We start from the raw sequence: 14,560 nt of genomic DNA, 5'->3' as shown, positions 1-14,560 counted from the left end.
GAAGTAATAAAGAAAAAGAGGTTATATTTCTATAACAACTGGCTGTTGCAAACTGTATTAGAATTTGCAAATAGCTTTCCTCCCCAAAATTTTGTGATTTAGGGTGTATGAATATTCTTTTCTCCTATTTTTCCAGATTTTATAAACCAAGTCAGAGAGTTGTGACTTACCTATGGTCCTCCAGTACCAGAGTTACTGGGGGAGAGATCATTATGGGATTGATTGGTTGAAGAAGGATTCATGATGTAGATATAGCAACAAATGTTTATATAAGGAATGGGAGGAGAGAAAACATTTGAGGTAAAGAGACCGACAGGAGAAAGAGTTATCAACAACCGTGATAATAAAAGCAGACTTCTGAACCATATTTTAAAAATTTACAAATAAACAAACAAATAAATTCTTCTCGATTGGAAATCCAGCACTCCATGTACTGCGTATGTTCCTCTGCCCCTGGGAAAATCCATGACAAGCGGAGGGGATAGGGCAGAGACTGGTCTGATGGAACAAAGGTTACATTTTTGAATAGTTGGGAAATCCGTTTGCATAGATAGCAACCTTGAAAACTAGCAGGGTCTGGTGTGAGGAATGTAAAGAGGCTGAGGAACTATGGAATGAATGCTGAGTTGGAGAAAAAAGCAGCGTCTAGTTGTTGTTGTTTCCAATTCAGAATCAGGAAGGCTTACATTCTAATCCAGCCTGGGACACTTCTTAGCTGTCTGACCAAATCACGTAGCAACTATTTGCCTTGGTTTCCTCAACTATAAAATGGGAATAATCGCGGTATCCAGGGTTGTTGTGAGGATCACCACATAATGTGTATTGCCTTCCCCCTTTCCAATGCACAGCTGAAGGGATGGGACTTCTGCCTTAGTTTTCAGGGGGCCTGATAATGGTAAAGAGCTAACGTTTTTATTATTATTTGGTGCCCAATGCCTATGTCGTGCATTCTTCTCTGAGATTGGGACATGGGGAATAAACTCAGCTCGTACCACTCAGATAGGCAAGATAAGGAGACTAAGTCTAAAAAATAGCCCACCTGGTATTGGGAGGCAGAATGGATTGGAAGGTGAAGGAATTGGAGGAGGTTATTTACCAGGCAACTACATTAGGGTGACAGCAACAATAATAGAAAGGTCCACTCCAAGAGGCATTTATAAAAATAGATGTCTGATTGCTATCTTTTGTTTTTATATTGCCACTACCTTTCCTGAATCCTGAATGTTTATAAGTATATATCCTGTTGATGTTGTTTTTTAAGAATCACTCTTTCTCATCTCTTTTCTCCTTCCTACCTAACACTGCTACCATTCCAGCTCAGGTGTTCATCACCTCTCACCTGGTCTAGTATAATTCCCTTTAAATTTGTTACCTTACCTCCAACAGCTCTCATTTCTCTGATTCTCTGACAACAACCAAAATCATTCTCCTAAGGCTCTGGTTTAATCACATTTTTCTCTTAATCAAAAATCTACAGATTTTTCCTTTAGCATATAACTTGGCCTGGCCTTAAAAGCTCTCCACAATCTGGTTGGGTTCTTTTTTTCCCCTCCTTCTCTTTGGATATTCTACATTAAGTAAGATATTTTACTGATAAAGTAAGCTTATCTTCTACTCTCCTATGTAAGTGTGCAAATGCTCCATACCTGGAGATCCCTCCATCAACACTTCTACTGCTTGAAATTCTTCTCTTTCTTTAAAGTTCTTGTTCTTGTTGTTTCCGATTCAGAATCAGGAAGGCTTACATTCTAATCCAGCCTCGGACACTTATTAGCTGTCTGACCAAATCATGTACCTTAGGTCTTAACTTCTCCAAGATTATATACCCAACTAGAAAAAGATATCTCCCTCTTCTGATTCTCCTCTGCCTCCTGTCTCTGCACTCACAACTTTGTATTCTATTTATTTGTGTTCATATGGGGTTGTATCTCCTTATACATCCCTCCACCATCATTAAATTATAAGCTCTTTGAGGTGGTGAAATGTGTTAATTTTCTTTTATTACCTAATATTGTACCTTTTATTTTACTTTATTTACTTTTTTTTTTTTATTTGCTGAGGCAATTGGGATTAAGTGATTTGCCCAGGATCACACAGCTAGGAAGGGTTAAGTTCAAATCTGTTTGAACTCAGGTCCTCCTGACTTCAGGACAGATGCTCTATCCACTGTACCACCTAGCTGCCCCTGTGCCTTTTATTTAAAAAAAAAAAAAAAAAATGTACGCTCCTTAAAGGCACAGATCACTTTTGTATTTATATCCTCAGCACTTAGTGCTTAATACATGCTTGCTCATTTATAATGTATTTCCTAAAAATATGACACCAAAAACCAAACTCTTTAAAAATATAGTATTACATTTGCATGGTTACTAGATAATTCTTTTTTTTTCCTTTTTTTTAAAGTAACTTTTTATTGACAGAACCCATGCCCAGGTAATTTTTTTACAACATTATCCCTTGCACTCATTTCTGTTCCGATTTTTCCCCTCCCCTCCCTCCCTCCACCCCCTTCCCCAGATGGCAAGCATACTATATAATTCTTATGTCTCTAGAATCCCTTGCTTCATATTTGGAAAAATGTTGTTTCCATCCTTGACCAATCAGTCAATAAACATTTATTAAAAACCTACTTTGTGTCAGCCACTTTACTGAGCACCAAAGCAGACTATGATTTCTCCATACTCCAGTAAATTGTTTTTCTTAATGATCCAGCTAAAAAAATTCACTCCTTGGTTGGCCAAGCCTATCAAGATGAGAATCTCCAAGCTTGAATGACATTCAAGGGTAACACAAGATAATTTTAATAAGCAATTTAATAAACAATTCCAATATTTGAAGCTTTCCCAAGCTGATAGACCGATAGGAACTTTGATCCTTCTGAAAAAGCTTCCTAAAGTGCAAGGTGATCACTATGGTACAATGAGATGTCAGAGAAGGACTTTAGTGGAGTGCTATGAATGTGATCTGACTAGAACTGAGCAAAGTAGAGTTGTTCCCCGCTGTGGTCTGCAGACTCCATGCATATTAATGAAGCCTAAATTTGCATTAAGGCATTTCTATGACAGCATTGCTTAGACTGAGCTTATGACCAGATCAGCCTTACTGTATCTTTTACTTGTGTCACTGATTTTTTTTGTCTAAATTGAAGACATAACATTTAACTCTATTAACTTTCAACTTGCTATTTTTCAGTTATCATTCAAGTCTAGATCAGTTTTAGTCTTCAGCCTACCCCCTACCTCTTTTATGATAAGCAAATTTAATATGCATGTCTTCTAATAATTCATTCCTAAAATATATGTTAAGTGTGCTGGATGTTGAAGGAAGAATCTGGGGTTTTAAGGCACAGGTATGAATTAAAAAGACAGAATTTGAACAAAAAGGCATTCCAAGTAAGGGGACACAAAAGCAGGGAAGACCAGAGCTGTGAGGAAAAAAAGTTGTCCAGTTTGACTGAAGCATAGGACATATACAGAGGAAAAATGGAAAATGATACAGGAAGAGTAGGTTGTTGACAGATCATGGAGTGCCTTGTATGGCAGGTTTAATTTGGACTTTATTCCTTATGCTTTCATTTCCATGGTGAGCCACAGGAGATTTTTGGATGGAACAATGATATGACAAGAGCTTTTCTTTCTTTCCTTCTTTCTTCTCTCCCTCTTTCCTTCCTTCTTTCCTTCTTTCCTCCTTTCTTTTTTCCTTTCTTTCTTTCTTTCTTTCCTTCCTTTCTTCCTCCCTCTCTCCTTCCTTCCCTTCTTTCTTTTCTTCCTTCCTTCTTTCTTTCCTTCTTTCTTTCTTTTCTACTCATAAAGTACTGCATAGAGTGAGTCAAAAAGACCAGTTAGGAAAGTATTGTCATGGTGCAACAAGAAATATTCAGCTCTGAACTAGATTCTTTCTTTCCTTCCTTCCTTCCTTCCTTCCTTCCTTCCTTCCTTCCTTCCTTCCTTCCTTCCTTCCTTTTTTTTTCTTTCTTTCTTTCTTTCTTCCTTCCTTCCTTTCTTTCTTTCTTTCTTGCCTACTCATAAAGTACTGCATGAAGTCAGTCAAGAAGACCAGTTAGGAAAGTACTGTCATGATTCAGACAAGAGATAATCACCTCTAAAATAGTGATTACAGAAGTTGTGAAGGCAGTGGATAGAAGAGACATTATAGAGAATCTAGAAGTCAGTGACTAATTGGACATCACAGCCTGTTACTTGGTCATCTGTATGAAATATTTCTTCCAGCCTTAATAATCTATGAGTCAACAAGCTTGTTGCCCTGTATACCAGTCTGTTTTGCTTTAAAAGGCAATAACCATGAGAAGCTAGCTGAAGAGAGGTTAAGACATCATAACAGAGAGATTTCCCAAAATCTCTGACCAGGGGTCCTCAAACTGCAGCCTGTGAGCCAGATGCAGCAGCTGAGAACGTTTATCCCTCTCACCCAGGGCTATGAAGTTTCTTTATTTAAAGGCCCACAAAACAAAGTTTTTGTTTTTACTATAGTCCGGCCCTCCAACAGTCTGAGGGACAGTGAACTGGCCCCCTATTTAAAAAGTTTGAGGACCCTGCATCTAGGCCATACTCACAGCCATTAAAATTGGCTCCACCTTATACTTTCCACTGCTCCCAGCCCTACTTCTTCCATTATTTCCATCTCCAAAAACAAAAGCATCAGCACTTGAAAATATACTCACTGGACACAAAGGGTCAAAATGGTAGCCTGGTTAAAGAAAAGCAATATATATTCAGTTTCTATAAGACCTGATTTAAGACAGCCTGGCTTAATAGAAAGAGCACAAGAAGCCAGGAGGTCTAAATTAGATGAGGACTTGAAGCTCCAAAACAAGCTCTTCAAGAAACTAAGGTCTATAGAGAAAAAGGCTTATTTAATTAAGTTCACTCAGAAAAAGGAAAGACTAGGAAACAAACCCAGATTCTCACACGGCAGATCCAGTTGCTGAGACTCAGTTTCCCTCTTTGTAAAATAAAAGGAGTTGAACAGGATAATTTCTAGAGCTCTTCTGGCTCTAAGATCCTATAATTATTATTATTCCTTTTATACCTGTTGCCTTCCTTCCTCTGGTTCTGGTCACGTGGCCACAGACGGAATAATTGGGTTTTTCAGGCACAACAGGCAGCAGCTCCCAGAGCAGAGATTCCTATCTCCAGGTCAGAAGCTGGAAGCTGTCCAGGGGAGATCTGGTAGCCAGATGACTTTGGTCACCAACCTCTCTGGACTTGACACAGAAACACACCCTGCTTCTCTCCCAGAAGCCCTTGTTGACTAAGTTTTTCAAAAAGCTGAGAAAAGCCAACATCAGCTCTTCCTAAAGACCTAGTCACCCATAGCCAGCAGACCTTCTCTTCTCTATTCGTTTTTGCTGGTCCCTGGACGGAGGGAGGTGACCATGAGACTCAGCTGATCCTCTCTGAGTAAGAAGTTGAAAATTAAGCCATTTTGCCCAAAGTGACCTGTAGCTTGGGTTCAGGGTGGAAAATGTGTTTAGCTGCAGAGAAAGAATCCAACCCTGGAACTCAGTGGGTAGGAGAAGTAAGAAGCAAAAGGCTTAGGGAATCATCAGAGCATAGATTTGGAAATCCAAAGAGATCCAGCTAATCAAATCCCCTCATTTTATAGATTAAAAAAAAAATAGGACCAACAAGGGAAGAACAGTTATATAACTAGTAAGAGGCAAAGTTGGGAATATGAACCCAAATTCTCTGCTTCCCAAATTCAATGTCCCCAGAAGCAGCGATCAGAAACACTGGCTTTGCCAGATACCTCTACAAATAGTGGATGAGGTGGCCAGGGAGGTGAGAACGTGGAAATTTTTGGAGCCAACAAGATCCAAGTTCAAATCCTATCTCTGATGTTTACCAGTTCAGTCAGTTTCTTCATCTGTAAAGTGGGGATAATAGCACCTCCCTTCCAGTATTGTTGTGAGGATCAAATGAGTTAACACATATAAATGTGCTTTGTAAACTTTAAAGTGCTATATAAATACCTTCTATTATAATTATTATTTTAGAGACAGTGTCATAATGTATTTTGTAAACTTTAAAGTGCTATATACTTTCTATTATTATTATTATTAGAAATGGTCAGAAGGGCAGAAAATTTAAAAGGATAAGAAAAGGTAATTCCCTAATTTTTTCTCTCTCTCCTGACTCTGTGCAAAGTCTTAATCTTGCCTAAGAAGAAGCGTTTTCTCTCCACATTTCTCTCCATCACCCGCTCACTTCACTTAACTTCGGAGCTTCCAGCAACCACATGAGCATTGATAAAATATCCCAAACCCTTGATTTCCCTAGAGATATGAAATCTCTGGAATTGTGACCCTGTCTCTCCCTTGTCCCTCCCCCAGAAATGCAGTAGACTCAGCAAATGTCATTAGGAGAGGCTGACTTGAATAGCTTGCGGAGAGGAGGTCATGTGTCTGTATCTAACCTCCAAAAAGATCCTTCAGTAGAATCTTCATGGAAAATCAGATCCTCCCTCCCTCTATCCTTCTCTAGCTTTAATCTCAACCTCTCCAGCGGCCGTTACAGCCCAGTCCCTCGTTCCTTGTCTTCCCAGAAACAAGGGCTCAGCAGTGAGGGAGCCGAGACTTTGCTACATCCCAGGCATCCAACCTCAAGCTGGCACTCCGTTGGACCCTTGGACCACCCAGCGTTCCCCTGGGTTAGGCAAGGACATTCCATTCTAGAGGGGAGGAGGAGGAGAAGGGAGGAGAAAAGGAGAGGAGAGATGGTTCCTCTGGAGTCACAGGAGGTATGTCTTTCTTTCCTCCAAAATATCCCCCTACCAACTTTCTTGGCAGCCCAATTAGTCCCTCCCAGCTTGGGTCAGACCCTTCAACTCAACCCCATACGGAACACTGCCCTCTGATGCTGTTGTATGACCGGCTCCATAAGGGAGCTTGGCTGTGCCCAAAGCCTGCTGTGTGTGATGAATGCTTCACATCTGGAGGGCACATCTGGGTGGAGATACTGCCCTTTAGAGAAAAGTGGAGAGTAGGGAGGGGGAGAGGAGGAACCGAGGGGAGTGTGACTGAAACAGACAGGCAAATATGAAGATAATTAAATCAGAGCCCCAAACAAAACAATCACCCAGAGAAGGAGAATTCGGATTCTGAAAGCCCACAGCTCAAGGAAAGGTTGGCCCACCCCTACCCTAACAAGTGAGCTCTCCAAGCACAGGAGACTTAAGGCAAGAGAGCAGGGCCCCACACTGACCAGTACCTGCCAAGTGTGGCCCCATTCCATCTCAGAGACCAGGCCAATGTCCACACCAAAGCATCTGACCCTTCCCTTCTTTGGTCAACCGCAGTAACAACAATAACACTAATGGGCGGCCTTCTTTGTTCTGGGCAGTGGAAGGGACCTCAGCTCAGAGCGCATCTGTCCGACACGTACCTGAACAAGAATTTCCTCTCTGAACCGTTCCCCCAAAGGGTCGCCCACTCACCGACGTGGAGGAGACCACCTATCCCGTTCCACTTTGGGATAGTTCTAATCCTCAGGAATGTCTTCCTAACACAAAGCCTGATCCTTCTTGCTCTGCTTCAAACACTGGGAGATATGTCCCCAACTAAGTCTTCTCTTATCCTGACTAAACATCCCAAGTCCCTTCCACTAATCCTCTTGCAACATGACCTAGACATCCTTCAAAAGCCTACTTGTCTTTCTCTGAGCATGTCCCAGCTTCCCAACACTAAACATTGTACTCCTGCTCAAAGTCAAGTCTCCAGAGCAATGCCGGCCCCCAGGTCAAGTCCCACAGAATGAGCAGGGGAGAAGAGACACGAAACTCTCAAACTGACTTTTTAAAAATATACATGGTGGGGAGAAGGAAAAGCCAGGAAAGCCCTCCCTCCCAGGGCCGAGCCCACCAGAAATCACTCTGTGAATGACAAAAAGAGAACCTCGAGTGTCCTAGGACTGGGAACAGCTGGCAGGGAAGTCAGCATGGTGGGCAGGGATGGCAGGGCAGGTCCACTCTAGGGAGGGACTGTTATGACTGTTGGTAGGGAAGAGAGTAGCTAGCTTCCTATTTTAGCTAGTTTTCTTGCTAACTAGATGCTGAGTCAAGTCCGTATTGTGTTGGGGTTTTTAGGGGGTTTTTTTTTTTTGCATTGCTGAAGGATAAGTGTTTGAAATAATTCTCTAACTTTCAGTTACTTCAAAGACCACCATCTTCTCATCACTTATGGCTCTGTCAATAACAAAGGTGGGTCTGGAGTCCAGGTAACTTCAAAGGCATAAAGAACCCTGTTGCTTCTGGAAGTCTTAGTTCAAATCCTTCCTCTGACACAACTCGTCTGATCTTCTGACTATCTCCGGCCTTTACTCAACTATAAAATGAAGGAGTTGGACTGGACAGCCCTACGTAGACCGAGATCTCATTTTTTTATTTTTCTTTCTTTTTTTAGGAGGCAATGGGATTAGGTTAAGTGACTTGCCCGGATCACACAGCTAGCAAGTGTCTAAGGTCAAATTGGAAGTCATGTTCTCCTGACTCCACGGCCAATGTGTTATCCACTGCACCCGAGAGAATTATCTTAGGAATTCACTGAGTATTGACTATGGCCACAATGCTAGCCAATGAGGGCAAATAAAGAAAACACAAAAGATATGGCCCTGCTTTTCAGAAGCTTATAATTTAGTATAAGCAATCAAAGTAACATTTACAAAACTACAGCCAACAATGAAAGATGATTTTCTTATCTATGGGATGCAGAATTGAGCTCAGAAAAGATTTCTTTGAAGAAAAAAAAGATCCATCTTTGCTACTAATTTATTGCAAGATCCTGGACAAGCCAGCTTCCTCTATGTAAAATGGTGGGTGTTCAAGGTTATTTTTAGCACATCAGTGAGATCACAGAGGAATGGGGCACTCATGGAAGGATGCAAAAGGAAGTGCTAGAATTCATGATTAAAGAAATACAGAATTTGGGTGGGTGGCAGGGACTGGAGGCGCCTGGGAAAAAAACACTCCCGGCTACCTTTTCCAAGTTATTCTCTATTACTCTATCTGACATCTTCTCTGATATTTTCTGTTAAAATAATTAATTTTACTAGAATTATAGGCCATAGAGCCAGAACTGGAAGGAACTTTAAAACCCATGTGGCCCTACTCTTTCATTCATAGATAAGGAAACTCAGGGGCCAGAAGTATAAAGTGATTTGTTCATATTATACAGGTAGTAAGTGGCAGAGGAAAGACTTGAATTCATTCCAAATCTGCCACCATATACCTCAGAGGATCTTCAAAGCTCCTTTGTCTATTTTCTACCCTCAAAAAAAAAGTGCTTCTACTACAACTCAAATCCACCACACCCTCCTCCTCTCCCTCTGTAGGAATGAGTAAATGTCTCTTTTTTGTGAAAAATCTCCAGGGAAGATCTTTAAGGCAAAAATCTGACTGTGTCACTTTCTTGCTCGTGTCCTCTGGGAGTTCCCAATTCCTTCCTAGGATAAATGGCTTGGCATTTGAAATCTTTCCCAAATCTTTCCAGGCTTATTACAAATTACTTCTTTTCATGAACTCTGTGTTCCAACCCAGTTGAGAAATGTATTTCCTCCTCACTCCTACCCCCCACTCTTAAGATTTCCCGCTTCCATCAGACTCACTCAGCTGCCTGCTGTCTTTTGTCTTTGGCAAATTGAATGAAAGGCATTTTTACTGATTCCAAGCTTTCCATAACAGCAGCAAAGGGATGTCTTTTTACTACAGAAATTTTTCCAATGTCACTATATGGCATCAAGACCTGGAACATCTCTGACTCACAGATCAGTGGAAAAGTGCATGGTGGAGGGGATGCGATACATGGAAGAACTCTAAAGATGAAAAGGATGCATTAAAAACGGGTGGTACAGTGGACAGAGTCCCTGGAATCAGAAGGACCTGAGTTCAAATATGGCCTCAGATACTAGACACCTACTAGCTGGGTGATCCTGGCAAGTCATTTAACCATTACTGCCTTGCCAAAAAAAATGGTAGTCTAAAACAGGGAGAATGGACTGGTCATAAGGAAAGAGAGATTGTGAATGATCAGAGTGCCCCATTAGTGCCCCAGCAATGTCAGGGGAAACTGAGGAAGTCTCCAGGTTGACTATCTGTCGTGAATTTTTGGGAAGCTATGGACAAATCACACAGAATGATCAGGCAATGAATAGCCTGCAATGTAGAAATACCCAAATGGATGAGATCACAGAGTCATTCGAGTTTGGGGGCATCTTTATCTGATTGTTGGATCTCTGCCCCTGGGGTAGACTTGAGTCCTGCTCCTTCTGGCTCTACCTTTGTAACCCCAGTGCTAGCACAGTGCCTGCTGGTGCTTAATAAATGTGAACTGGGCCAGATTGGAGTGCAGGGAATGCCCCCCGCTACACTCATTCATCCATCAATCTAACCAAGCAGTTCATTTTTCCCGGTGTCTGATTCAGCTTTAAATCCACCTGACCAATCACAGTGATTCACATTCTCTAACAGGAACACAAATCGATCTAAGGATTAGAATCCCATCTCTGGAGAACTGTTACCGATGGAGGAGTGAGCTGCTTCTGCAGGCCTTCCTCATTTTCCTACAGCCTGATCCCATCCAAAGGTTTCCCAGACTATGTATACATGTAGACCCCCTTCCAGCCTCCAAAACTCAGCCTGTCTCCAGCTGTGGTTTAAAGAACAGGGGAAATATCAACTTGGAAAACGCTTGGAAGGAACAAAGGATGGAAATGGGGAGCACCTAAGAAGCAAGATAAATAAATCAAAGGGAAGGGACCCCTCCTTCTTAAAGAAGAACTGGGATCAGTCCAAAGCTGGAGGCCCCCTTCTCTCCAGCCCAAAATTCTGGGGCCTGAGATCAGCATCCTGCATCCCTCCTGATAGTTTTCTGCTGGTGGGAGTTAGTGAATCAGGGAAATGAAAAATTTACAGATAAAGTTAGGATGTAGTTGTGAAAACCCCTAACTAAAAAGGAAACAGAAGGAAGCCAAATAGGTCAGGGAAAGCTCTAAAATCTGAAACTTTTGGATTTTGAAAGATTGCATTTAAGTCATGTTACCTATCTCCTCAGCTTAAGGAGGGCCGCAATTCTAACAACAGCCTGAAATCAGGAAGATTTGAGTTCAAATATGACCTCAAACACTAGGTGTATAACTAACTTCTGGGTAAGCCATTTAATCTCTGTCTGCTAATTTTTCTCATCTCTAAAAGGGGGAAAATACCTACTTCCCAGAATTGTTATGAAAATAAAAAGTGAATAATAGTACTACAAGGAAAGTCACTTAACTTCTGTCTGCCTCAGTTTCCTAATCTGTAACAAAGGGATAATAATATCTACTTTCCAGAATTGTTGTGAAGATAAAAAGTAGATAATAGTATAAGGAAAGTCACTTAACTTCTGTCTGCCTCAATTTTCTATCTGTAAAAAGAGGATAATAATATCTACTTTCCAGAATTGTTGTGAAGATAAAAAGTGGATAATAGTACTACAAGGAAAGTTACTTAATTTCTGTCTGCCTCAGTTTCCTAATCTGTAAAAAGAGGATAATAATATCTACTTTCCAGAATTGTTGTGAAGATAAAAAGTGGATAATAGTACAAGGAAAGTCACTTAACTTCTGTCTGCCTCAGTTTCCTAATCTGTAAAAAGGGGATAATAATATCTACTTTCCAGAATTGTTGTGAAGATAAAAAGTGGATAATAGTACTACAAGGAAAGTCACTTAACTTCTGTCTGCCTCAGTTTCCTAATCTGTAACAAAGGAATAATAATATCTACTTTCCAGAATTCTTGTGAAGATATAAAGTGGACAATAGTACTACAAGGAAAGTCACTTAACTTCTGTCTGCCTCAATTTCCTAATCTGTAAAAAGAGGATAATAATATCTACTTTCCAGAATTGTTGTAAAGATAAAAAGTGGATAATAGTACTACAAGGAAAGTCACTTAACTTCTGTCTGCCTCAGTTTCCTAATCTGTAAAAAGAGGATAATAATATCTACTTTCCAGAATTGTTGTGAAGATAAAAAGTGGGTAATAGTACAAGGAAAGTCACCTAATTTCTGTCTGCCTCAGTTTCCTAATCTGTAAAAAAAAGGGTTAATGATATGTACTTTCCAGAATTGTTGTGAAAATAAAAAGAAGACAATATTACTTACAGGACAAATTATTTAACTTCTATCTGTCTCAGTTTCCTCATATGAAAAGGGGATAATAATATCCACTTTCCAGAACTGTTGTGAAGATGTAATGAGATAATAATAGCATAGTGCTTAGCTTATAGTTCTTGGCACATGGTAAGCACAATATAAATGTTAGCTATGATACTAATAATAACTATTATTACATTAGATATAATTATTATTAGTTATAAGGGGTTTCTCTGGAGATTCTTAATTTTTTTTTCATCATGGACACTTCTGGCAGCCTATGCACCCTTTCTCAGAATAATGTTCTTAACTGCATAAAATACAATATATAGAATTACAAAAGAAACCAATTATACTGAAATATGATTATCAAAATATCTTTTAGAAACAAGTCCAAGTTAAGAACATTTATTCTACACGATACCACCCCATCTCCTGTTTCGGTATTTCTCTGGCCCCTAGCAGAAGCATCAGAAGCCCTCGGATAGGACCGGTGAGAAAGGAAGTTTTCCCAGGAGATCCCATCCTACAGACGGCCACATCCCCGGGGATGAGTGCTTCTCAGGCTGCATCTCATCAGACAGAAGACCGTGATTCATTTCCTCTCAATCCAGGCTGTGGTCAGAGAAGTCACCAGCCTCCACTCCCCACCCAAACATCCCCGCACATCCCCTCCTGTCCCACTCCCTTTCACACATCCCCAAACACAGCAGGCTGAACTTCAGCAGATCACTGAGGGAAGGGACCGGGCAAGAGAAGGAAAAGTGATCACTCACCACCAGTTCATGGCTAGAAGGAGGAACGCAGGGGGCAGCCACCTACACAGGAGGAACAGAAAACATGAGTTAGCTTCCATCATCAGCATCACAGTCAAAGCCAGAACGGGTGGAAGTTTCCCGAGCTCCCCCAGCCCCAAGCCAATCCCGTCCCAGTCGGGTGGGCCTGTGGAAACCCTGCTGAAAGCTCTTCAGAGGAGACACGATCACCTCCTTAATCCAGTGTCTCCCACTCATTATGATCTTAATACATTCTCTGCCTTGTCTCCATGCCCTCCCTCTGTACTGCAGGTGAATGATCCCAGCAGGTAAAAGGAAAAGTCCTAAAGCTGCCCCTTGGAAGGGGACCTTGGACAAGCTCCTGAAACTCTCTGTGCCCCTGCTGAGCAAAACAAGCAGAACCAGGAATGCACTGTACACAACAACAGCAAGAATGGAGGATGATCAACCAGGAGACTTGGTTCTTCTCAGTGGTTCAGTGATCCAACGCAATCCCAATAGACTTTGGACAGAAAATGCCAACTGCATCCAGAAAAAGAACTAAGGAGACTGAATGTAAATCAAAACATGCTACGTTTACTTCTTTTTTCTGCTTTTTTTTTTTTAATCTCTTCCATGGAGAGATTTTTTTTGCTCTGATTTTTCTCTCCCAACATGATTTATAAAGTAATATGTGTTAAAATAAACAAATAGATAAATTTTTTTAAAATAAAAAGCTTCCTAATCTATCCTATCCTCTTCTATCAAATGAAAAGGCTATTGAGCCCCAGCTTCCTTTTCTATCCTATTCTCTTTTGCCGAATAAGGCTATTCTAGACCAGTGGTTTTTCATCTTTTTCTATATCCTGGGTTCCTCCCGCAATCTGGTAAATCCTAAAACCTCCTCTCTGAAAGTTCTTTTTAAATGAATTAAGTAAAATATATACTAAGAAGGTCAGTTATGATGATATCTATATTTTAAATGTTCACTGACCAGGTAAGGAACCTCTGGACTTGCTGGTTTCTCCAGTGCCTTCCAACTCTATATGTAAGTATGATTCTAACAAAGATGCATCGAAAGAGCCAATGAATTTATTTTAAAACCATTCTGAAAAGTGTCACACAAATGTAAATATAATAAGATTATGGAATTATAGCTGGCAGGGACCCTAAAGGTTATCAAGTCCAGCCTCCTCATTTTACACAATAGGAAAATGGGGTACAGAGAGAGATTAAAGGATTTGTCCAATGTCACACATGGTTAAACAGCAGGAAATGGATGCAAACCCAAGCCTCTGACTTCACATCCAGACCTCTCACTGCTGTCCCCATTTGCCAGGATCATTGACCTTATTAAATCCAACCAGATTCAGAGTGAGAAGGAAGAAAACAAATATTTATTAAGTACCTATTATGTGCGAGGCACTGTACTAAACATTTTATAAATATGCCATTTGATCTGAGGGAAGAGGAGCGGAGTGGAAGGGAAAGAAAAGGGCCAAGGGAAAGGAAGGGAAGGAAGAAGAAAAGAGGAGAGGGAAGGGGAAAGGAGATAAAAGGAGATATGAAGAGAGGAAAGGAGGGATGAGAAAGGAGAGAGAAGGGGAGAGGAAAGAAAAGGAAGGATGAAGAGAGGAGAGGAGGGAAGAGAAAGGAGAGGA

General features: G+C 40.8%; 1 protein-coding gene across 1 annotated transcript in view; it reads right to left on the bottom strand.

The window, feature by feature from the left end:
• The window catches only part of TNS1 (tensin 1), a 251,936-nt gene that overhangs the window by 150,257 nt on the left and 87,119 nt on the right, over positions 1-14,560 (bottom strand). Inside the window, 1 exon segment of the mRNA XM_051983571.1 lies at positions 12,921-12,962. Coding sequence (XP_051839531.1) covers positions 12,921-12,962 — 42 coding nt within the window.

This window comes from Antechinus flavipes, chromosome 3 (genome assembly GCF_016432865.1).
Source record: "Antechinus flavipes isolate AdamAnt ecotype Samford, QLD, Australia chromosome 3, AdamAnt_v2, whole genome shotgun sequence".
Lineage (NCBI taxonomy): Eukaryota > Metazoa > Chordata > Mammalia > Dasyuromorphia > Dasyuridae > Antechinus > Antechinus flavipes.
Note: the sequence above shows the minus strand (reverse complement) of the source record. Positions and strands in the feature narration are given on the sequence as shown.